Source organism: Henckelia pumila, chromosome 2 (assembly GCF_033568475.1).
Source record: "Henckelia pumila isolate YLH828 chromosome 2, ASM3356847v2, whole genome shotgun sequence".
NCBI lineage: Eukaryota > Viridiplantae > Streptophyta > Magnoliopsida > Lamiales > Gesneriaceae > Henckelia > Henckelia pumila.
Genome location: NC_133121.1, coordinates 129760163 through 129785879, shown reverse-complemented (window position 1 = coordinate 129785879; position 25717 = coordinate 129760163). Strand labels below are relative to the sequence as shown.

Below are 25717 nucleotides of genomic sequence, written 5' to 3'. Positions count from 1 at the left end.
ACGAGGTAAGGAAAATGTGGTAGTTACTACATTATCACAAAATTGTGAGTTTTTTTTTCTCTTGCGGTTACAAGGTTTTTATGGATTGAGAATGTTAATGAGTTATATGCATTTGATAGTGATTTTAAGGATATGTTTGTGTTTGTTTGCATGGTATTCGTGATCCATTTTGTGCGAGTAATTGGTATTTGTTTGAAGAGGACAAACTTTTTATTCCATGTTCATCGTTGAGAGAAATACTTGTTAATGGAACATGTGATATAAATTTGTTGTGTTATTATAAGAAATACAAATTATTGAATCTCATGGATGGTGAATATTTGTTATGGTTACACATGAAAAAATTGTTGAGTGGAGTTGCAAGTGGCATATTGTATGTGAATTGTTTTTTTTTTCGTAGAAAGCAATGGCTGTACTTAACTATGAACTTCGTGTTGGTGCTAACTAGGTCTAAGAAGGAGATAAACTTTTTTTTGTAATGCTTAATGGAATATTAATCATGTTTTTCCATGCTAATGATGTTGAGGTGTTTCATTTGTGCATGAGAAATTTCGTGAGTTTTGATATAGTTATAAGTGTGCAAGGTACACTAGTGCATGTGGAAAATAATTTTAAGGTTTCTAATTCTTTCTTGTTTTTGTAGGTAAGGGGCAAGATTTGAGGACAAATCTTTTTGAATAAGGGGAGTCTGATATGAATCTAAAAGGCGTACGAAGATTCATATTGTTCCAAGATTTACAATCGAGAGTTGAAGGGTTTGGAATTCATGGAAATCAAGTTGAAATGCTTGAAGATCATTTTGAAGGGTGTTATGGTAATTTAGATGATATCTTTTGATATATTTGCATTATTCCGCGTTATCTTATTATTTTGTAGTTGTATTATAAATACAACATAGACAATCATTATTGATACAATATACAAGAATTATTCAGTTTATTGATTTTTCATCAATTCTTAAAATTCTCTCTAGAATTTTGCCAAAGCTTAATTTGCTTTGTTTTTATCAAATCAAACTTATAAAGTTTCATAAAATTTTGTGGCGTTTGTCAATTGATTTTTCACTTGGGTTGTCAAAGACAGGTTCCTTTGAAGGTCCAATTGAATTGTTGATTGTTTTTTTCTTGTGATTATCTGTTGCTATTTTCGTTGTAAACTAGAGATGGATATCCGAAACTTACTTGTTCAAAAAATTGGGACAATTACATTATTGAATCTTTTTGTTATTGAATTGAGGGTACGATTTGTTTATAATCGCGTTTGCTTTTCATGTTATTAAAGATTCATATCACTAAGTATGGGTGGTGGTTTCACAGCCAAAGGTGGCCGGAGCAGACGTCACGAACGGATTTGCTGCAACTACTCAGGGCTGCGCGCGAGTTGAGCTTAGGGAAGATGGTTAGGGTTTCGGGCAGCTCTTGGGGGGCAGCAGGCAGGGGCTAGGTCAGGGGTCATCCCGGATCGGGTCGATGTGTTTTAGGGTCAAGTCATGTAGATTCGGGTCGTTTCACCATGTCTAGCTATAATTTTTATCATAAGGAATTGAAAATCATGAAATGATCGGATAATACCAATTTGATTCCAATATTATGATTGAAAATGCAAAATAAATGGTAGGAATTGAATGAACTTTTTTTTTAATGACAAAAAATTACCCTATATTTATATATTAAAAAAAGTACAATTATATTATTTTAAAAAGAATAGAAAAGAAAATAAAAGAAAAGAAAAGAAAGTACAATTAATTATATCAATAAGTTCTTTAACTTGATCTCAGTTTTATTACTTTTTTTAAAAAATAAATACGTGATCGGATATATTTTCTCAAAATATATTTAAATAATAATGAATTGTACATAAATACATAATAACCAACTTATTTAATTAAAGTTAAATATAAAATAATAAAAAATTAACCAAATTATTCTAATGATAGAGCTATCGGATTATTCTATGTTACGTACACTAGGAGTACTTCTCCTCTATAATGTGGTCAAATGTAAATAATTGGATCATCAACACACATGTCAATTTTTATATAAATATAAATTAGGTCCCACCTAATCTAATGAAATTAAAATAATGGGAGAAACACTCCCGATGTAGCATAGACTAACCCAAAGTTATCGATCACGCCCTTAGCGTTTGGAGAACATCAACCAAGTTAGTTTGGCCAGTTGTTTTGATCTAACCGAACACAAATTTGATATGGGTACTACTCTGTACCAAACAGATATAACCTAATTAGCTAGACCATGAAACAATTATTATTATTATTACTATTATTATTATTATTATTTCTTTTTAATCATCGACTCGAAATTGCCATTATATTTTTTCTAATTAGAGTGAGCGAACGAAAAAATATAAATCAATTGCGAGACCAGACTCGTAAAATATTTTATTCTAAATTTTTGTCACAATTTATATGTACACATGACCTATTTATTCTAAATTTTCTTCCATCTGAGAAGAAAAATGGATTTGATATTATTATATAGTATCCCGTTCCTCTCTTTCTCTTTCGCCGTCTGTGCTTGGATTCTTCAAATTCTCAAACCCAGAAAACCATGCAAGCTCCCTCCGGGACCAAAACCATATCCCGTAATCGGAAACATTCTCGAACTCGGCGAAAAACCCCACCAATCTCTCGCCAAACTCTCCCAAGTATACGGCCCCTTGATTCATCTGAAACTTGGAAGCTTAACAACCGTGGTTGTATCCTCTCCTGGAATCGCTGAAATATTTCTGCAGAAGCACGATCAAGTTTTCTCCGGCCGGAACCACTCAGGGGCAGCACACGCGCTGGATCACCACAAGCTGTCCATGGCGTGGCTTCCGGCCGAGAATCAATGGCGGAAGTTGCGAAAGATATGCAAAGAGCAGATGTTTTCGGCTCCGAGTCTGGATTCGAGCCAGGGTTTGAGGAGGGATCGGTTGCAGAAACTGTGCGAGTATGTGCATGGTTGCTGCGTCGATGGCAAGGCTGTGGATATCGGGAGAGCTTCATTTACGACGTCGCTTAATCTGATGTCGGCCACCCTTTTCTCCGAGGAATTCGCAGCTTTTGATTCGGGTTCGTGTGAAGAACTCAGGGAAGTGGTGTGTGGGATAATGGAGTATCTTGGGAAGCCGAATCTTGCGGATTATTTCCCGGTGCTTAGATCGTTGGATCCGCAGGGGATTTTGAGGAAGAACACTGTTTATTTCAGGAGATGTTTCCATATATTCGAGGAAATCATTGGAAAACGGCTGGAAATGAGGGCTGGTACGAGATTGAAAAATGACATGTTAGATTCTCTGCTGGATATTAATCAAAGAAACGACTCTGAACTGAGCATTCTTGATATCAAACATCTACTTCTGGTGAGTAAATTAGGGTGATTCTATGATACATTTGGTAAACACTACCTAATTTTTTTGAAATGTTCGCGCGAACATCTCTCGAAATGACAAAAAAATATCATTTTAAATGACAAAAAAAGTACAGACGGGGTTCACATGATTTTTTTTCAGCAAAATGTTCGCGCGAACATATATATTAATAAAAAACACAAAATGAGTGTATGACCCGGTGTAGCATAGAATCACCCAGTAAATTATTAGATAGTACGTACTTGATCAGAGCAGTGACTGATCATCACCCTACATAAATAGTACTGTATGAAATTATTAATTAAGCGTTTTCCTCTTTTTTTTTTTAATGCATTTTCAAACAACTATAGTCCGATTTGATTATATATAATTATAATTTAAACTAATTGACGTGGCTTTGTTAACGAATTAGGAACTAGGAGATTTTTTTTTTTTTTTTAATTTCGAGTTCTGCATTTTGTCAAAGTGCTAATTAGTTTTTAAGCATCAAGTATGCATAGAGTTACTATAACAATTCATTTTAAGTAGTGAAAATTTGACTTTTAACTGATTTGTTTTCCTTTTTCGGAATTGTTCGCAACTTCAAATTTTTTTTTGGATGCATTAGATATGTTTGGTTTTTCTCGTAATTTAATCGATCATTAATCATTCTTGATTCAAAAAAGGGATGAAGAATTTTTTTTTTTATCGATCAATTTCCGTGTTGATTCTCTTAATACACTTTTTCAAGATTATGGTCTCTAATGAACTTGTGGACGTGGTGTTAGGATTTGTTTGTTGCGGGTACAGACACAACATCAAGCACAGTGGAATGGGCTATGTCAGAGTTACTAAGGCATCCACATAAAATGTTACTCGTAAAAAATGAATTAAGAGAAGTAATTGGAAAGAATCATGAACAAGTTACAGAATCGGACATTTCAAGACTCTCATATTTGAGAGCTGTTGTGAAAGAAACTTTTAGGCTTCATCCAGCCGGCCCTTTGTTGGTACCTCACAAGTCTGCAGGAGAAGATACAGAAATCAATGGCTATACGATCCCGAGAAATGCACAAATCCTCATCAATGCATGGGCGATCGGGAGAGATTCCAGCACATGGTTGGATCCTGAGTCATTTATCCCTGAAAGGTTTTTAGAAACCGAAACAGACTTCAAGGGTCAGCATTTTGAGCTCGTTCCATTTGGTGCTGGCCGAAGAATTTGTCCCGGCTTGCCGCTAGCGAATCGTATGGTGCACATGATGGTTGCTACTTTGATACACAACTTTGATTGGAAACTTGATGGAGGACTCAACCCACAACAACTCGACATGAATGAAAGTTTTGGGCTCACTTTGAAAAAGACCATACCTCTAATGGCTGTCCCAATGGAATTGCATACATTTTAGTTCCTTTTCTTTTTTTTTTTTTTGGAAAAAAAAAATCTGCACTACAAGTATTAATTCTCGTTACTCGCTAAAAAAAAAAGTAATAATTCTCCTGTCATACCAATATCTATTTATCAATTATAAAAGTGTGAACTAATGTAAATGTTTTTCTATTGTGTACAACATTGTCAACTTGGTCTTTGGTTTGTATACACTCAATAAATTATGTGAGGATGTTTTTATAAAATCAATTATTATGATAAAGCCAAAATTGATAAACTATATATGTTCACATCAGCCAGTGTTCACGCACGCAGGTGCGCACAATGCGTACCCAGGAGATCAAATTGTGATATAATTTATAATAAAATAATTGTACAAGGATGATGTGAATTTAGTCCATTTCCCAGTTATTTTATATTTGTTTAGTTAGGATCATTAAAATTAAGAAAAGAAAAAACAAGAGAAAATTATAATGCAAATTTCAAGTCGCGCGAGTATATAAAAAAATTATAAAAAATATGATTTTTTTCATGGTTTAATTTAGTTAGCGTATATATACGTAATAGAGGTAGAATAGGGTCGGGACCCGTCCCGTAACTTTTCTACCCAATTTTCGTCTCGAAAAAAATTGGAAAACTTTTTCTCTCCCCATCCTATATATACCCGACATATTTCGGGTTCCCGAACATTGGGGATCTCATCGGGTAGGGAGAGAAAATCCCGAATTTTTTTTTCATTTCAAGATTTCGTTAAAAAATTGATTATTTTATTTTAAAAAAATACTATTTTGAAATTTATATTTCTAAATAAAAAATAAACATTCAACTTAAAACATATAATATTAAAATATTTCGGATAATGTTTAAGGTTTTGTCAAGAGAAAAATATCATATTGTTTGTTAATTATTAGAATGACAAATTACATCTCTTATTCTACATATTTGTTCTAATTAAATAATTATAAATATGAATTAATTAAATTATTAATTTAACGGTTTAAAAAATATATAAAACAAAATGTCATTTTGTGATTCTACTGTTCGATCGTTTCAACAATAAAAATTATGCGAATTAAGTCAACAATTAATTGTTATATGGGTTGAAACACAATAATATTTAGCTCAATCTATTAATAAAATACTATATAATATTATTTCAAGACGGGTCAAAAATTCCGACGGGATAAAGTTTTATTCTTGATCTCTCTCCCGATATTAATCGGGACGAGAAAATTCCCAAAAATTTGGGACGGAAAAATGTCGTGTTGAGATTTTTTCGGAACGAGAATTAAATAAGGATTCGGGAAGGATCGGTATTTTGGGGTTTCGGGACGGGAATGAAATAAGGATTCGGGAAGGATCAGTATTTCGGGAATGCCACCCGAATACCTAAGGCTATTTCTTCACCCTAATTAATGCTTTCTCACTACAAACATTTATTTATTTCTTGCCAAACTAATTTAATTTGAATCTCATTGGTATCTTTTTGTCGGTTGTGTCAATGCTACCCAATGCCCGAAAAAAGGGCCTATAATTTTTAACATATGAGGCGTTACCCTTGGATCTAGCTAGCATATGCTACGATCGAAATTTCCAATTGTCTCATTATAATATAATATCTTCTTATATAATATTTTCCATGGTAAATGATGAGAAATTTCCAATTGTCGTTTAGGGAAGTTTTGGCCATATGAACGTGGGTCAAGGTCCATTACATTGCATTTATTTGCCTTAATATTCATTAATTTTATGTTTAGTTGCAAAATTAAAAATCATTATAAATTCTTAAACTCGTTAATAAAGAGATTTATAAATGATTATCAATCCTAAATTTTGAAGGAATTATAAATCTTGGGATCGGATCCCCTACTGTGGGCACAATAGGGGATTTGTGGGAGTAAACGCCCACAACCCAATCTTTAATTTTTTTTATTAATATATTTTAATTATTATTTTTTCTTTATTTTTTTGGATTTTGGTTCATAATTATTTTATATCAAAATATTAATTTCTTTATATTTTATTCTTTATATATATATTTTTATATTTTTTATTTTTAGATTTTTGTCAGTTTCCTTTTTTTTTCGCATTTTGTTTCCCTAGTTGCAATTGTTAAATTCATATGTTTTCTCTCTTTTTTCAGTTCATTTTTTAAAAGGAAAAAATTGTGAAAGCGAGGATAAAAACCGATGATGTAACACAAAATTGAATTCTTTTTAGGCTATTGAAGTCGGAAAAAATTTATGCGAAAATCGAAGTAACAGAACGGAATTAAACTAAGTTAGTTCGGTCGATAATAGAATTAATCAATTTGTTTTTTTAACTATTTTACAAATATAAATTATAAAATTAATAATTTACTGTATTGTTTGATTGCAGGTACATGGGACAATTGAAGTCTATGAAATTCTGTTCCTCGTGAAAGCCATTTATAGGTCACAAGGGTTCGTCAAAACTACGGTATGCGCGCATATGCATTTCTATTCTGTGATAGATTATAGATATTGTTATATGCATTGTTATACATGTGCTTACTAGTTATTCCACTCCAAGTATAAACTAGAAGTTTAATGTCAGATCATAAATAATGAATTATTGAACCAACTTTTGGTTCCAAAAGAAAATTGAGGTAGACTAATTTCTTGCTTTCTGGATTCTGCAATACAGTTGCAAACTTTTTGTGTTCTGGTTTTATCATTTGATAGGTGAACATTAATTGGGATGCTTAGTTGATTGGATCAATTTTTGGTGTTCTGGTTTATAAACTTTTTATGTTTTGGTTCCTAAATATGCTTCATTTTTTATTATTTTTTTGAGTGTGGGGATGCTTAGCTGATTGGATCGCATTCTTAAGAATTAAGATCGATCATTAATTGTCATTTGATATGTTAAAAACCAGCTGAAAGTACACTTGATTGAATTCTTTTCAATATATACTTTCTTCTCACTTTCATGTCCATGCATTATGGTGCAAGTTTTTTACGATACTGATTGAATGAATTGTTGAATGCAATGAATTTAGGCTTTAAAATATCAAATCTGCTTTGACAGTAGGTTCAGCGTGGATATAGCTTAGAAATTGAGTTGAATGAACTTGAACGATACAAATTCTGAATATACACTATGACTAAAACTTATAGTGCTCTGTGTTGCCTTCGATTTGGCGTTGGGATTAGATCATTTGACTAAACATTTAGGGAGATATGCCCATTTTTCTGAAACTATTCTATTTTGTTTGCACTTGCTGCCTTTTCGAAATCTGGTGTCGATCAGAAAATACTTTGAAGTACATATTTACATAAAACTTGTATATAATTGTGTTTTCTTTGATCTGCCACCAATTATAACTAATTTGGATGTATAATGAATTTTATATAACTAATTTCGATTTACCAAATTTTCATAGTGCTTGTGATTATGTTGGTGAAGATTTGTTGATCTTTTCCCACGAGTTTTTATCTAAGAGGTTTAAATTCATTATTTGGCAGGTCTCCAACTATGCATGGAAGGTCTCCAATTATGCACCTGATCTAGCGAAGAAAATTACTGGTCTAATATTGTCCTCGAACGAATTTAATATATTTGTGGACACATTTTTTATTTCGCGGATACATTTTTTGTTTTTATACTTGTGGATTTGTGAATATTCGTCGTTGTTTGTATGAATAATTTTATGAATCTAATTAATCATGTTTATGTTTAGATATTGTGGTATTGTTGTTGTTTATTACTTGTACTATATAAATAAAATGGTGAATTAATATAACAAAAACACTTCGAAAAATTTAATTTATAGCGAAGCAGATGAAAACATTTACTTCGCCATATTTCAAAATTAGGGAAGTCTTTCGTAGAAATTATTTTGGTAAATTGAAACTTCACCGTACTCTTATATGATAAATTACTTTAATATTCGAAAAACAGAGGAAGTAAAATGACACATTTTATCACAATTAAAAATTGTGAAGTTGTATATCTATTTTATTTCGATAATTCTATAATGTGTGAAGTAATTGATGAGTTATTTTACGAAATTGATGAAGTAATACACCTGTTTTTTACTTCGGTAGTGGTCAAATTTCAAACCGGTTTAGGTTTCTTGAACCGGACAAAGAATTCGGTAATTATCTACCTATTACTTCGATCTTAATACGAAGTAAAAAAAATAATATTTAATTTCACATACGTCTTTCTTGGTAATTATCTATCTACGACTTTGGTTAATATGAGAAGTAAATAAAGGTAATTTTACTAGCTAATAATTTATTTTCTTGAATAAAAGCTGAGTTAGGTATAATAGATTATTTATTCTTTATAAGCGATTGAATGTGCCACGATATTGTGTTTATGAAACGACAAAAAATATGATACAATTTGTTTTTTTTTTTTTTGAAGGCAATACAATTTGTTTTCATTCTCTCTCTTTTTTTTAAAAAAAAAAAATTAAACTAAAATCATTGTTTACTCTGATTCAGTTTGCTCAACAAATTCCAAAATTTCCAAATAACCCAATCTTAATTTTTTTTGGAAAATTTTTAATATTTTGGTTTTATAAATTGGAATGCTTTAAATTTTAATCCTTTAATTTTTCAAATTTTGAATTTCATCCAACAATGTTAATTTTTTTGTCATTTTCTCAATAGAAGCAACTAAAAAATATCAAATGTTGCACTTTTTGTTTGTTGATGTCTACAAATATCTACCAAGTTATTATGTTTGGCTTGATTGTTTAAATTATCTGATCTAAGCATTGTGTGTTTTATCGTATTGCATCTTCCTTGTATTATGTAATTATAAACATGATATTTGATTTGATATACCAAATAGCGTAATAAATATATGGAAAATATTGTACTTACATATACATATTGAGTTACACGTTAGGTTACACGTTTACACATATTGTACTTTTTATGTTTTGGTTCCTAAATATGTTTCCTTTTTATTTTTCTGAGTGTGGGGATTGGGTCGCATGCTTAAGATCGATCATTAATATAATTGTCATTTGATATGTTAAAAACCAGCTGAAAGTACACTTGACTGAATTCTTTTCAATATATACTTTCTTCTCACTTTCATGTCCATGCATTATGGTGCAAGTTTTTTTACGATAATGATTGAATGAAATGTTGAATGCAATGAATTTAGGCTTTAAAATATCAAATTTGCTTTGACAGTAGGTTCAGCGTGGGTATAGCTTAGAAATTGAGTTGGATGAACTTGAATGATACATATTCTGAATATACACTATGGCTAAAACTTATTAGCAGAAAATTTTTATTAGTTTGCAATATAATTAACATATTATGAAGTTTTAAATTTTAAAATGATATATTAAAAACGATTTTCCATAATCATTGCATATATAGATATGCAAATATTCTATATGCAGACATAAATTGAGCTCCAAATATTCAATTTAAATTATTATTAACCATATTTATAACAAATACTTATTTATTCTAGATATAAGAAAATTTATAGATTTAGAAACATGTATAAACCGTATAAATATTTACATATATTTATCTACAATAGAAATAGATATATTTATGTAATATACGTAATAAAATACAAAGATTATATTTAATAATATAAAAAATTGACCTATAATGGAAATTGAACATTATTAACAGAAAATTTTTATTAGTTTACAATATTTATCATATTGATGAAGACTCAAATTTTAAAAGAATATATTAAAAATATTTTTCATAATCACTGTATATTTTTAATTTGCTATAATAGAATACAAGATAATCTATATATCTATATATAATAATGGAAATTGAACATTATTAACAGAAAGTTATTATTAGTTTACAATATTTACCATATTTATGAAGGCTCAATTTTTAAAAGAATATATTAAAAGATTTTCCATAAACTGAGCTCCAAATATTCAATTTGAATTATTATTAACCATATTTATAACAAATACTTATTTATTCTAGATATACATAAATTTATATATTTAGAAACATTTATATACCGTATAAATATTTACATATATTTATCTACAATAGAAAAATAGATATATTTATGTAATATACGTAATAAAATACAAATATTATATTTAATAATATAAAAAATTGATCAAGAATGGAAATTGAACATTATTAACAAGAAAATTTTTATTAGTTTACAATATTTACCATACTCAAGTTTTAAAATAATATATTAAAAAAAAATTCCATAATCATTGTATATATTTAATTTGCTATAATAGAATATAAGATAATCTATATATCTATATATAATAATGGAAATTGAACATTATTAACATAAAATTATTATTAGTTTACAATATTTACCATATATATGAATGCTCAATTTTTAAAAGAATATATTAAAAAAAATTCATAAACTGAGCTCCAAATATTCAATTTAAATTATTATTAACCATATTTATAAAAAATACATATTTTTTCTAGATATACGAAAATTTATAGATTTAGGCCATCTCCAATCAGGCACTATTTTGGCGTAAAACGCAAAAATGGCGCCTGATTTGTTGCTCCAACCCAGCGCCATTTTTGGCGCTAGGTTGGTGCAACGCTACAGTGTTGCACCATATTTGGTGCAACATTGTAGCTTAACGCTATCTTATTATTTTTTTTCTTTTTTGTTTGTTTTCTAATTAATTCTTTAATTATTTAAATTAATAAAATTAAAATTCATAAATTAAATAATGAGTTTAAATATTTAAATAAATAAAATAAAATATTTAAAAAAATTTAAAATTATTATGAAAATATATGTTATTAAAATTTTTAATTCATTAATATTTCTATGTAGAAAATATTATTTTAGAAATTATTGATATTTTAATTATTGTGTTTAAAAATATTTTGTGGAATAAATTAGTTATTATGAATAAAATAATAGAGAATATTTCGAAAATATTCCTTTTAGTATAGAGTTTAGAGTTAATGGGTTGGAGACGAGTGTTGTATTTGGTGTAAGAATTACACTATTTTGAAGTTAGTGTTACACTAAAATAGCGTAATGGGTTGGAGATGGTCTTAGAAACATTTATAAACTGTATAAATATTTACATATATTTATCTACAGTAGAAATAGATATATTTATGTAATATACGTAATAAAATACAAAAATTATATTTAATAATATAAAAAAATTGACCAAGAATGGAAATTGAACATTATTCAGAGAAAATTTTTATTAGTTTACAATATTTACCATATTTATGAAGGCTCAAATTTTAAAAGAATATATTAAAAATATTTTTCATAATCATTGTATATATTCAATTTGCTATAATAGAATACAAGATAATCTATATATCTATGTATAATAATGAAAATTGAACATTATTAACAGAAAATTATTATTAGTTTACAATATTTACCATATTTATGAAGACTCAATTTTTAAAAGAATATATTAAAAAAAAAATTCGTAATCATTGCATATATTCAATTTTCTATAATAGAATATAAGATAATCTATATATCTATATATAATATTAGAGATTTCGGAGAAAGATAAATAAAATATTATTTTTAGAAAACAGACATAAACAGAGCTACAAATATTCAGTTTGAATTATTATTAACCACATTTATAACAAAACTTATTTTATTTTAGATATACGAAAATTTATATTATATATTTATAAACATGTATAAATCATATAAATATTTACTTATATTTATCTACAATAGAAATAGATATATTTATGTAATCTCCGTAATAAAAAAAAAGATACGACTCATGAAATTTCCACCGATAATTAAAACAATAAAATCAAAAATAATAAATAAAATAGAATACATTTCCAATTTTGATTAGATCACAATTATTGTATGAATAAACATATATTTAACCTTTAAACTGTGAAGAGTTTAACTTCTTCTTCAAATTGTCACGCAGAATCACCAATCAGTATACATAATCACCTATCAATACATACAAAATGGCACCATTGTTTCGAGTTATTCGTGATATTAATCTTTCAGACTGACATTGGTCGCTGAAGTTGAGATTAATACGATGTTACGATCTTCCTTCTTACCAAAGCAAAGAAAAACCGACAATGGAATGTATATTCCAAGATATTGAGGTACACGAACTTTATGTGATTTATATTTATCTTCTATTAAAATTCCAATATTTCTGCTTTTACTAATTTTTTTATATTTATTTTTATCTTCAACCTCACTTAGACTTTTTTTTCTTCTAAACTTAAGGGAACACGCATTCATGCAACTATCAAAAATAATGTCATATCTTCAACCTTACTTAGACTTTTTTTTCTCTAATCCATATTTTGATTGTTTGTTTAAATGTTTATTCTTAATATTATTTTTCATCATTAACTGTATGAAATAATATCACGTGCATCGCATAACATATTTTTTTTTAAAGATTTTTTGTTGTTTTTAAAAATATTTTTTTAACATTAACCTTATTACTCATTGTAAAATTAAAGTTGTTAAAATTTTAATTTTACAGTCAATATTTTAATTTAATCCAATTTAATTATATTATACACAAAATAGTTCGTGCATCGCACGGGTGAAATACTAGTTAATATATTGTCATTTGATATGTTAAAAACCAGCTGAAAGTACACTTGACTGAATTCTTTTCAATATATACTTTCTTCTCACTTTCATGTCCATGCATTATGGTGCAAGTTTTTTACGATAATGATTGAATGAAATGTTGAATGCAATGAATTTAGGCTTTAAAATATCAAATTTGCTTTGACAGTAGGTTCAGCGTGGGTATAGCTTAGAAATTGTGTTGGATGAACTTGAATGATACATATTCTGAATATACACTATGGCTAAAACTTATAGTGCTCTTTGTTGCCTTCGATTTGGCACTGGGATTAGATCATTTGACTAAAAATTTATAGAGATATGCCCATTATATTTTTCTGAAACTGTTTTGTATTGTTTGCACCTGCTGCCTTTTCGAAATCTGGTGTCGAACAGAGAATACTTTGAAGTTGAGATTTACATAAAACTTGTATATAATTGTGTTTTCTTCGATCTGCCACCAATTATAACTAATTTGGAAAATATTAATTTACATATACATATTGGGTTACACATTAGGTTACACGTTTGCTATCAAATTTCTGCACTTTATTTGAAAAAAAATCTTTCAAAATTGGTGCATTCAGAATAGTTCGGTCATTTAAAGTACAACATGTAATCTATAAAGTGTAACTCAATGTGCACACATATATTTGGCGGCTAGTTGTCTAATGCAATCTATGTTCCAAACATATATAACTTTAAGGGAGATAGATCCATTACAGTGGGACTCCCGCTGCACCATATGATGTGCTAGTAATTTTGGTAACAAAATTAATTTATGACAATTGTTTAAGATTTGGCTTTATTAAAATATTTTACGTTTTCACATTTGATAATTTTAATGATTTATTATTCCAAATTTAAATTAGTATATGGAAATTAGTAAAAAAATTCTATTAATAAGTTGATAGAATATTCCAATTGATAAATTAATGATTAGCTTGACATTAAAAATTAATTAAAGGGTAATTATGTAAATATTAAATTCTTTTTAAATTTATTTTATATGAAATAATATATATTTATATTAATATATATATATATATATATATATATATATAGTTTAGTTTTATTAAGTTAAATTAATGATTTTGAATTAATATATTTGCCGCTAGCGATCGTATGGTGCACATGATGGTTGCTACTTTGATACATAACTTTGATTGGAAACTTGCTGGAGGACTCAAGCCACAACAACTCGACATGAATGAAAGTTTTGGAATCACTTTGCAAAAGACCATACCTCTCATGGCTGTCCCAAGTAAATTATAATCATTTTAGTTTATGCATTTGATGATGTATGCTTGAGATCCCAATAATGTTGTAGCATTTAGTTACTATTGTATGTATACCCTCTGTTGTTCATGAAAATGCGTATGTACGTACAAGAGAAGTTACGTATTTGTGCAAATTTTCATATTGTTTGGATTTCAAATATATAGTATAGGTTAAAATGTTGGAATATATATATATATATATATATATATATATACATAAACTGTATTGTTAAAGTTAAAAGATTTAGAGTAATTAATTTTAATTTTATGGTCTAATTAGTTACTGTAAACTCTTGAAATTTAATTATATAGTATAGTATATATATAACAAATATAAAAAATTTCAAATAATCTCTGATCTTCCTGACCCCATATATATAATATAATCATAATAATATGAATGATATGATGAATATTTAAGAAATTAACCTTGATTTGATTTTCAATTTGAAATTTAACCCTTAATTTTTTAACTTATTTATTTGTATTATTTTGCCCTTATAAATAATTTTCTTTCAATTTGAAATATATAACCCTTTCTTTATAACTTATTCATTTTTATGATTTTTTTTACATCATTATCTGGCAGCCTCAGAAAACAAAAAAAGTAATAACCACCTCTAAATTTTCATACATCGTTTTTTTTTTTCTTTTTCAATAGGGTTTACACTTTTTTGAGGTGAAGATTCTTATAATTGGTAAACTCTTCACTCAAAATGAAAGGTCCACCCTTTAGAATGAACATGCCCCCATCTCATTAGCCCATTCTCACTCTCCAAACCATCAAAAACAGGAGAATGATTAAACTATATATTATACTCCAATATAACTTGGTCTTAATAATATTGATAAAAAAAATTAAAATCATTTAAACACATTGTAATTAATAACGGGAAAATTAGCAATTTGGTCCTGTATGTTGGCCTGTTTTTTGTTTTGGTCCTGTATGTTGTCATGTTTTGGAAAACATACAATAACTTGGATATATTTTTGGTTTTGGTCCTATATATTGTCATGTTTTGGAAAATGTACTATAACTTGGATATTTTTTTGGTTTTCGTCCTATATGTTTTCATGTTTTGGAAAAGATACAATAACTTGAATATTTTTTTGGATTTCATCCTATGTTGCCAAAACTCTCGAGAGCTGTCGGGTTTTTGCTTAGTTGACATAAGATTTCGCCAACTTGGCGCCTATTCATTTTTATGTGGTATAATTTGGGTTCAATATGAGCAAAATTAACTATAAAAAAATTAAAATATAAAAGAAAAATATGTGAATCATTTATTCCAAACAAATTTTCACACAAACAAAAATCTAATTAAAGGGTCGGCCCCCTTTATCTCAACAAAAAGGATTAAATAACTAAATTTTCTATCACATGACTTGCAGATGGATACACTTTCCGCCATATACATCGAAGGTAATTTTATTAAAACAAAAACCTAAACAAAATTTATTGGATTTTATTATTTAAGAGGGGGTAGAATACGATTTGGACTCGGCCTCTTCAATTAGGTTTTTGTTTGTGTGAAGATTTTTTTGAGGCAAATGTGTTGAATCCGATATTTTGGTGATAACAAACAACAACTCATTGTATAGGAATGTGCTGCCAACCATTGTATTTCAGGAATCTACTACAACTTCTACCGGAAGCTTGTCAACCGCCTTTGCTCTCGACCGGCTGAAGTCACAAGCCTATCGACTGGCTATCAAAACCAGCAGAGGATAAATCTTTCTACCGGAAGCTTGTCAACCGCCTTTGCTCTCGACCGGCTGAAGTCACAAGCTTATCGACTGGTTATTCAAACCAGCAGAGGACAAATATCTCTACCGGTAGAATGCCAACTGCCTATCTAGATATCTCGAGACAAGTACCTGTGACAAGATGTTCTTTGCAGGATCCTTTATTAAAAGCAGAACCGGCGTTTCAGAAGATTTGTTGACTCCTGCAAATCAAGACAACAGGTTGTACCAAAATGGCAAAAACACAGAATGACTGCAGATAAAGCATTCGACCGTTTATTCCAGTTTTGGACCCTGGAAGTTGTCTGCAGTGTACGATCCTCATGCAGAATCATCAATGCATTTATGAGCATTAAATGTGCATTCAATGCAGCATCAGAACGTTCAAAATAAAGACGTTGATGATTGACCTATATAAAGGGAAGATTGCTCAAAAAGAAAAAATGATGTGAACAACAACAAGTGATACGAGACAACAAAGAGAGACAAGCAACTCAGAAAAATTTCAATCACTTGAATAATATCAGAAGTCCTCATCTGATATACTTGAGCACACTTACAAGATCACTCATCTGCTGCTCAAATAAACCCTCGCCTACAGTTCACACATCTGATCGTCAAGGATCATCTTAGGGTTTTCAAGCCTCTCGACCGCTCTGCAGTCTGAGAAGCTCAACTCAACTATACTCAGTGTTGAAGAGACTTGAAGCTGCTCTGAAAGCTTCCACCAGTCTGATAAGAACTGAGAATCTTATCTGTGTAAATCTAGGAGTTTCGGATTAGGCATTGGATAAGTCCTAAGTCTGAAGTGGGTGTATTACAAGACGTTGTAATAACCAAAGTCTTCTAGTGAATTCCTTCCTAAGTGGAAGAAGGGGAGACGTAGAAGGATTAAGCCTTCGAACTTCCATAAAATCGTGCTTTAGCATTTACTGCCATTTATCTTACATCCTGCTCATACATTGCATTATAAACTTTGCATCACTAAAACCTCTGAACTATTTCCGCACTATTTAAGTTGTTCAAAACGTTTTAGAAGTTGAGAAAACTGATTAAGTGAACTAAACCTCACTTGATCATTTTAAAGAAGAAAAAGAAAAGTTTCAGAGTGTATTCACCCCCCCCCCCCCTCTACCCTCTGAACCGATCCCAACAAGTGGTATCAGAGCGGGTTCCTTTCTCAACTGCTGATCTGAAGTTTTCAAATCATGACTTCTTTCAACAGAATTCCTATGTTTTCTAAAGAAGAGTATGATGATTGGAAAATTCGCATGCAGGCACATCTTGCAGCACAGGATGATGACATGCTATATGTCATAACAGACGGTCCTATCAAAATTATGAAGGTCAACCCAGCTCTAGCCGATGGTGCAGGACAAATGATTGAGAAACCAAGAGCTGAGTGGACCACTGAGGACAAAAAGAAGGCCAATCTTGACAATGTGGCCCGGGACATCCTATACAAAACACTGGACAAGAATATGTTCAGCAAAATCAAGTCATGTTCCACAGCAAAGGAGATTTGGGAGAAGCTCACTCAGCTGTGTGAAGGGAATGACCAGACAAAGGAAAACAAGCTCACTCTGGCCATTCAAAAATATGACAACGCCAAAATGAAGCCAGGGGAAACCATGGCTGAATTTGATGAACGGTTCAGTAGTATCATCTGTGATCTTATTGCTTTAGGTAAAACTTATACTAACCGTGAAATTGCTGTGAAGGTTATGAGAGCTCTGCCCAAAGAATGGGAGATCAAGACAGTGGCCATGAGAGAGTCAAAAGACTTGAGCAAGGTTGAACTGCATGATCTCTTTGCAGACCTCAAAGCCTACGAGTTCGAGCTCAACATGAGAACAGAAGACGAACCATCTACATCTCAACCAACCAAGGCCTTAACCTCAACCGTGATACGTCCACCGGTCGAGGAACCTCCAAAGAGATCAGCTGAGCAAATCAGCAATGAAGCCATGACACTCTTTGTCAAGAAATTTGGTAAATTTATGCGTAAAAACAATTCTAAATTTAAAAAATATCATAAATCGGACCATACAAACGATGGTCCTACTTGTTTTAACTGTGGAAAGCCAGGCCACTTCATTGCAGACTGCACCAAGCCTAAGAACAATGATCAGAAGCAATTCTCCGAAAGAAGAAGGGGTAAGGAGGATAAAAGGACGTTTAGAAAAGGAAGAGACCAAAGGGTTCTAGTAGCAGACGAAAGCAAAAACAAGTGGGCTGAGTCTGACTCTGACAACTCCAATACCGGAAGCTCTTCAGATGACAGCGATGATGAAAAAGTGGAATGCCTTATGGCCGACATCGAAGAAGAAGCTGAGGAGGTATTTGACTTTGGCTCACCTGAATTTACTCACAATGATTTAGTTACTGCTTTACACGAAATGGCTAATGAATACAAAGCATTATCCAAGGAGTTCGAGGAAGTAAAGGCAGAAAGAGCTGACCTAAAAGATAAGTCAAGCAAATCAAGCTGCATGCAGCAAAAAGAGCTTGATGGTCTTAAGGTCAAGCTAAGTCTGCTAGCTACTGAGAACGACACCTTGAAAAGAGTATTCCAAGCTACCTTGATTGAGAATAAAAAACTACTTGAAACCATTAAGGCTTGGAATAAATCTTCGGTAACCATTGACAAGATTCAAGAAATCCAAAGACCGGTACATGATAAAACCGGTCTAGGGTTTGGAACAAATGAACAGTCTATGGAATCCTGTATTCAGTCAAGCCTGGACAAAGGCAATCTTAAGAAAATAAGATTTGTCAGGTCCAGCACGATATATGAACACGATAAGTGCAGCTTTGACAAAAATCAGAAAGTATCGAACGAACGAAGCTCTAAGCATAGAGGGCTGGGATATGTGGATCCCCAGACCTCTAATCAAAGAGGAACTTGGATCAAACCAAAACCTAATGAAAGAAGAAAGGGAAACCAATCTAATTTCAAAAGGCCATGGAATGAGTCTAACTACTCTAAGAAAAGATGGTCAAAGGAGAAGCCTTACCAGTACTTTAATTGCAGGCCAGTTCAAAAGAGGTACAGGCTAACTGATGAAAATAAAAAAGGCAAGCAGCACACAGCAACCTCACAAGCACACACATTTACTGCCTATCGACCGCACAGATTTCTGGACACACACACGGGCAAACCTGTAAGGGTGTTCCAGGTGTGGGTCCCGAAAGGGCTAATCCGACCTGGACCCTACTAGATATGGGTACCAAAAGTTCTTCACTCTTTGCAGGTACTAAAAGTCCAAACGGGCGAGAAAACCACTTCTATCAAGGACACTACCTGGTATTTAGATAGCGGTTGCTCACGACACATGACAGGGAATCCAGAACTTCTAACAGAAGTGGTGTTGTGCAAAGGACCAAAGATCAGCTTTGGAGACAACTCCAAAGGTAAAACCGTGGGTAAGGGTAAGATCATCCATGGTAACATCATTATTAAAGATGTGTTACTTGTTGACAAACTATGCTATAATTTGATAAGTATTAGTCAACTATGTCACAATGATCATTCGGTCGAGTTTCACAAACACACTTGCCTCATAAAAAATGACAAAGGTGAGACTCTTATGACCGGTGTACGAGACCTAAACACCTACAAGGTAAACTGGTCTTGCTCACATAGTTCTTCACCTACTTGTCTTACTGCTCATCATGATAAACATTGGTTGTGGCATAAGCGGTTAAATCATCTAAATTTTAAGTCCATTTTTAACTTGAGGAAGCATGATTTGGTTTCTGGTCTGCCCGAAGGAGATTTTATAAAAGACAAAGTTTGTCCTGCTTGTCAACTAGGAAAGCAGGTGAGAGCAACTTTTAAAAATAAAGGGTGTATGTCTTCTTCCAAATGTTTAGACTTACTTCACATGGACCTATTTGGTCCTATACCAGTAAGAAGCATAGGGGGAATGAGATATGCTCTTGTTGTTTTAGATGACTTTTCTCGATTTACTTGGGTCATCTTTCTCTCTTCAAAAGATCAAACTGCACCTCACCTGATTAAGCTTTTTAAACGCTTGCAAAATGAACAATCTACTGTGATAGATAGAATCAGGAGTGATAGAGGGACTGAATTTCTAAACACCACTCTTATGACTTATCTAGATGATCAGGGAATCAAGCATGAGTTGTCAGCTGCTAGATCCCCACAGCAAAATGGGGTGGCTGAAAGAAGGAACCGTACTTTAAAAGAAGCAGCCAGAACTATGATTGCTGATTCAAATGTTTCTCAAAGACTTTGGGCAGAAGCAGTTAACACAGCTTGCTATACTCAAAACAGATCTATGATTAATAAATGATTTAACAAAACTCCATATGAGATCTGGAATGGCACAAAACCTGATATTTCTTATTTCAAAATTTTTGGGTGCAAATGCTTTATCCACAACAATGGCAAAAACCATTTGACAGCCTTCGATGCCAAAGCAGACGAAGGAACTTTTATTGGTTACTCAGCCGTTAGCAGAGCTTATCGAGTGTTCAATCAAAGATCACTAACGGTCGAGGAAACCATTCATGTTGTTTTTGATGAATCTACTCTATGTACAGAACAAACTCAAGGGAGCATAAATGATCTGAGTCACAGACTGGAAAACACAAATCTACAGGAAGAGAGTGACAGTGATCTATATCCTCCAAAGAAGGATGATCCAGTTCCCTCTACCCGGTGTGATCAAACAAGGCCAGAAGTGGATCCACCGGTTGATAACAATCCTCCAGCCAATGATGATCCAGTAAACGAGGACGTTCATCAACCAATTGATGACAACCCTTTAGGGAATTATTTTAGGTGGAACAAAGATCATCCACCTGGGTTGGTCATAGGTGACCCTTCTGCTCCTCGAAAAACACGTGGTCAAATGATTAATGAATTCTTGCATGCCGCGTTCATATCTCAGGTAGAGCCCAAGAAAATAGATGAAGCTCTATCAGATGCCAGCTGGATTGAAGCTATGCAAGAAGAGTTGAATCAATTCACCCGCAACAATGTTTGGCATCTAGTTCCTCGACCGAAAAATCAAAATGTGATTGGAACTAGATGGGTGTTTCGTAACAAGCTCGATGAACATGGCACTGTTGTGCGTAACAAAGCTCGACTTGTTGCTCAAGGATTCAGACAAGAAGAAGGCATAGACTTTGAGGAATCTTTCGCGCCAGTTGCAAGACTAGAAGCAATCCGCATCTTTCTTGCTTATGCAGCCTTCAAGAATTTTAAAGTTTATCAAATGGATGTGAAGTCTGCATTCCTCAATGGTCTACTTCAAGAAGAGGTGTACGTTGAACAACCACCAGGTTTTGTCAATCCTACTCATCCTCAATATATCTATAAACTTGACAAAGCTCTCTATGGATTAAAACAAGCACCGCGTGCTTGGTATGACACTTTGCTAAAATTTTTACTGGAACATGATTTCCAAATTGGAACGGTCGATAAGACCCTGTTTAAATTTGTAAAAGGTGATCATGTGTTACTAGTACAAATTTATGTTGATGACATTATATTTGGGTCAACTAACCCCAAGTTGTGCTCAAAGTTCTCTAAACTGATGAAGGAGAAGTTTGAAATGAGCATGATGGGCGAGCTAAACTTCTTTCTTGGACTTCAAGTAAAGCAACTTGAAACTGGAATATTCATCAATCAGTCCAAGTATGCCAAGGAATTGGTAAAGAAGTTTGGAATGGAACAATGCTCAACTGTATCTACCCCCATGAGTACATCAATTAAGCTTGATAAAGATGAAGGGGGAATTCCGGTCGAGGTAACCATGTATCGAGGCCTTATTGGTTCACTGCTCTATTTGACTGCCAGTCGACCGGATATCATGTATTCAGTTTGTTTATGTGCTAGATTTCAAGCCGCACCTAAGCAATCTCATTTCATTGCTACCAAACGAATACTTAAATATATTAAAGGAACTACTAATGTGGGTCTTTGGTATCCCAAAGATTCAAATCTTAATCTTATTGGCTATTCAGATGCAGATTATGCAGGTTGTAGAATTGATCGCAAAAGTACAAGTGGCACATGTCAATTCCTTGGAGATAGACTAATTTCGTGGTCAAGTAAGAAGCAGACATCAATTGCTACCTCGACCGCCGAAGCAGAATACCTTGCTGCTGGCAGCTGTTGTGCTCAAATACTCTGGATTCAACAGCAGCTTAATGATTATGGGATTCGGTCGAGTGAAGCTCCAATCTACTGTGACAATACAAGTGCCATAGCCATCACTCACAATCCAGTGATGCACTCTCGGACAAAGCACATTGATGTCAGGCATCACTTTATCCGAGATCATGTCTTAAAGAAGGAAATCAGGCTGGAATACATCTCTACCGATCAGCAAGCAGCAGACATATTCACCAAGCCTCTACCGGACGCTAAGTTTTCATATTTTCGAAATATTCTTGGCTTAGTAGATTTAAGTTAGTATGCATGTGTTTAGGGGGAATGATTGTCAATATGACATTAATAGATTAGCTGTTACGATTGCCATAAATATTGGCATATCATCCGCCTTTAACTTGTCTCTGACAGGCTTCGTACTAGCAGCTTGGTGCTTTGAACCAAATGACATTAATTGAGGCGCCGTGATTATGCACTTCAAAACTTTTTGAATTTCAAAAATACTTTTCATGACGTCACCCTATGGCCCATAGGTTCCTATATATACTTCTTTACACTCGTATATCAATCTTTCACCTTTGCTAAAAGCTTTCATATTGTATTAAACGCTCCATCGAATTACTCTCAAGCTCTTGCTTACTCTTTGCTCGAGTTCTTATCTACAGATATCATGTCGATCCAGAAGACTTGCCTTGCCATCAACTTTGATTCCGTTGTTAAGGCAAACAACGCAGGAATAACTGAGGTCTTCACCATGCTTGAAGCCTCTGGACTAAAGAAATTTCTGGAATGCAGCGCCATCTGCGATTTGCCTATTTTGAAGGAGTTCTTCGCAACCGCTCAAATCGAGCATGGGACTATCAAATGCTTGATTAAGACAGAGGCCTACTCCTTCAATCAGAAGTTCTTCGCCAGCACATTTGATCTGCCCTCCAGGGGTTTGACAAAATGCACGGATCTTCCAGATGGTAACTGCTCTTATTGGTTGAAGGAGTTCTCAACTACTGATGCTCCGATCAAACTGCCGGCCCAGAAGACATCTCTCAAAGCTCCATTCAGACTACTGACTAATATCGTGGCCAAGAATCTTCTGGCCAAGGCTGGATCTTACGACAAGGTGACGCTGGAGAAATTTCAATACATGGCTTGTATTGCCTCCAAGATCAACATAAACTGGTCAGACATTCTGTTCAATATTCTATGTGAAATGATCAGGGGCAAAGGGCAATCCGAGGGATTTGCTTTGCAAATCTGCCACATCTTGGGCGTCCTTGGAGTGGACTTTTCCAAGACTGAGCCTCTGCATCCCACCAAATGGCTCAACAAGTCTACGATTCTCAAATTCCTGAACAAGAAAGAGACTGCGGTCGACACCTTGCCCTCAACCGCAAAGGTTATTGCTATCCCTCAACCGCTTTCAACGGTTTCGGTCGTGGCCAAACCAGTCCATACCAAAAAGTCTGCCAAGCGTCAACTGATCATCGAATCTGACTCTGAAGATGAATCACGTGAGAATGTTCCACTGATTCAAGCCTTCAGCAAATCATCCCCTTCGGTCTCCAAAGCAGCTGTGTCATCCACGCCTGCAGGCGAGAAGAAGAGGCAGCACAAGAAGCTAAAGTCTCTTTCTGGACTTGCTCCTACCCTGCCAACGGTCGAGACTACCACCGTTGTTGCTTCTACTGCTCCTCGTCCTACAAAAGGTGTGATTATCCGGGAAGGTGCCTCATCAGCTCCTGAGGTCACTCTAGCTGATCCCAAATACAAAGGGAAAGGTGTGATGATCTACACACCCAAGGCTCAACCAGCAGCTACGATAGAACTCAATATGATCATCTCTCACGTGCTCCGTACTGTCAAGCGTCATCTACAACGTTTTGACAGATGGCATCACTCCCGCACTCACTTGACACTCGCTCAAATATTTCCTAAATGGAAATCTCTAAACGTCATTGAGCAGAAGATGCTTCTATTTGCTGATACTGAAGACATCGTGGAGGCTCTGGGAAGAAGACATCTCATAGACTTGAAGCTTCGAGGAAGCCTGCTATCACTGCTAATTAATGAGCGTGTCAAGAATTTCAAATCCAAGAGTCCTACCGCTGCCGATGACTTTGTGATTTTGACTGGACTACAGGATAGTCTACGTCAAATCACTCAACTACTTCAGCACTTCCAAGCTCTCAACAATGTCAAAACACCAGCTTCAGCAGCCTGTTTACAAGCTTATGTGCTGGAAGCACAAGTGATGATGAAAACCTTTCTCACTCAAGATCAGGGTGAAGAAGACGTCTATGCTCTCCCTTCTTCAGATGGGATTTTGACCGATCTCATCACTGCTGACCTCTTTCAATCATATGCTCTAAGATCGAATGTGGCAGCATCTTCATCGGTCGACCCCTTCTCAACCGCAGTCCAAGCAGTTACTCAACCGGAAGCAGTTGTGATTGCTCACTCCTCTCCCGTGACGACCGCTCACACTTCTCCCGGTCATTCACAAGATGTTTTAGAAGTGGTTGCACAAGAGATACCTGTCACCTCTGTGACAGAGGCTCCTTGCAGTAGTGAAGCAACAGTGCCCCCAACGGAGATATCAAGCACTATTGTATCACCTGCATCTCCAGAACAGCAAGTGACTGATGCTGATCCAGCACTTCAACCGTCTCCATCTACTGAAAAGTTTATGGAAGATCTCATTATGGATGAACCAAGTGCTGATCCTGGTACTCCACCAACCATATTGGCTGCAGTCGAAACTATTACATCTCCAACTGTACCATTATTGGAAGGTCCATCGGGCAGCTCTCCAGCAAATTCACCCGCACCACATCATCGTGAGTCTAGCCCGGTTTCACCAAGAAATGACCCAGAAGGGCAAATGCTTCAGACTGATGATTCTTTAATTGAAGCCATGGCCGCAGCTCTAGATCATACCTTGATAAATCGGCTTCATGAGCTCATGCAAACGGTTAGGTCCTTCTCTCAAGACATAACAAACTCATCCTTATCGGTCGATAATTCACGCCAGACGATGATTCGGCATTTCGAGACCGTGTCTCGAGACCTTGCTCGTCTGTCCACAGAGATCACTAATCATCATCGCACTCAAATCAACACGCTCTCTACCGTCTCCGAACAAGTTATCCGATCCGAAAATCGCCTTCATAAGCAGTTGAATGATCGGATGGACACTATGCAAGCCACTCTACTTGCTCAAATCGATGCAAAAAT

At 33.5% G+C, this 25717-nt stretch overlaps 1 protein-coding gene across 1 annotated transcript; it reads left to right on the top strand.

Annotated features, from left to right (window-relative positions):
* The first annotated feature begins 2397 nt into the window (after nt 1-2397).
* On the top strand, nt 2398-4781 carry LOC140883799 (cytochrome P450 76T24-like). The gene is made up of 2 exons (XM_073290386.1): nt 2398-3366; nt 4143-4781. Exons 1-2 carry the CDS (start codon nt 2479-2481, stop codon nt 4761-4763), a joined length of 1509 nt encoding a protein of 502 aa, XP_073146487.1. The 5' UTR covers nt 2398-2478; the 3' UTR covers nt 4764-4781.
* Nucleotides 4782-25717: the final 20936 nt, after the last annotated feature.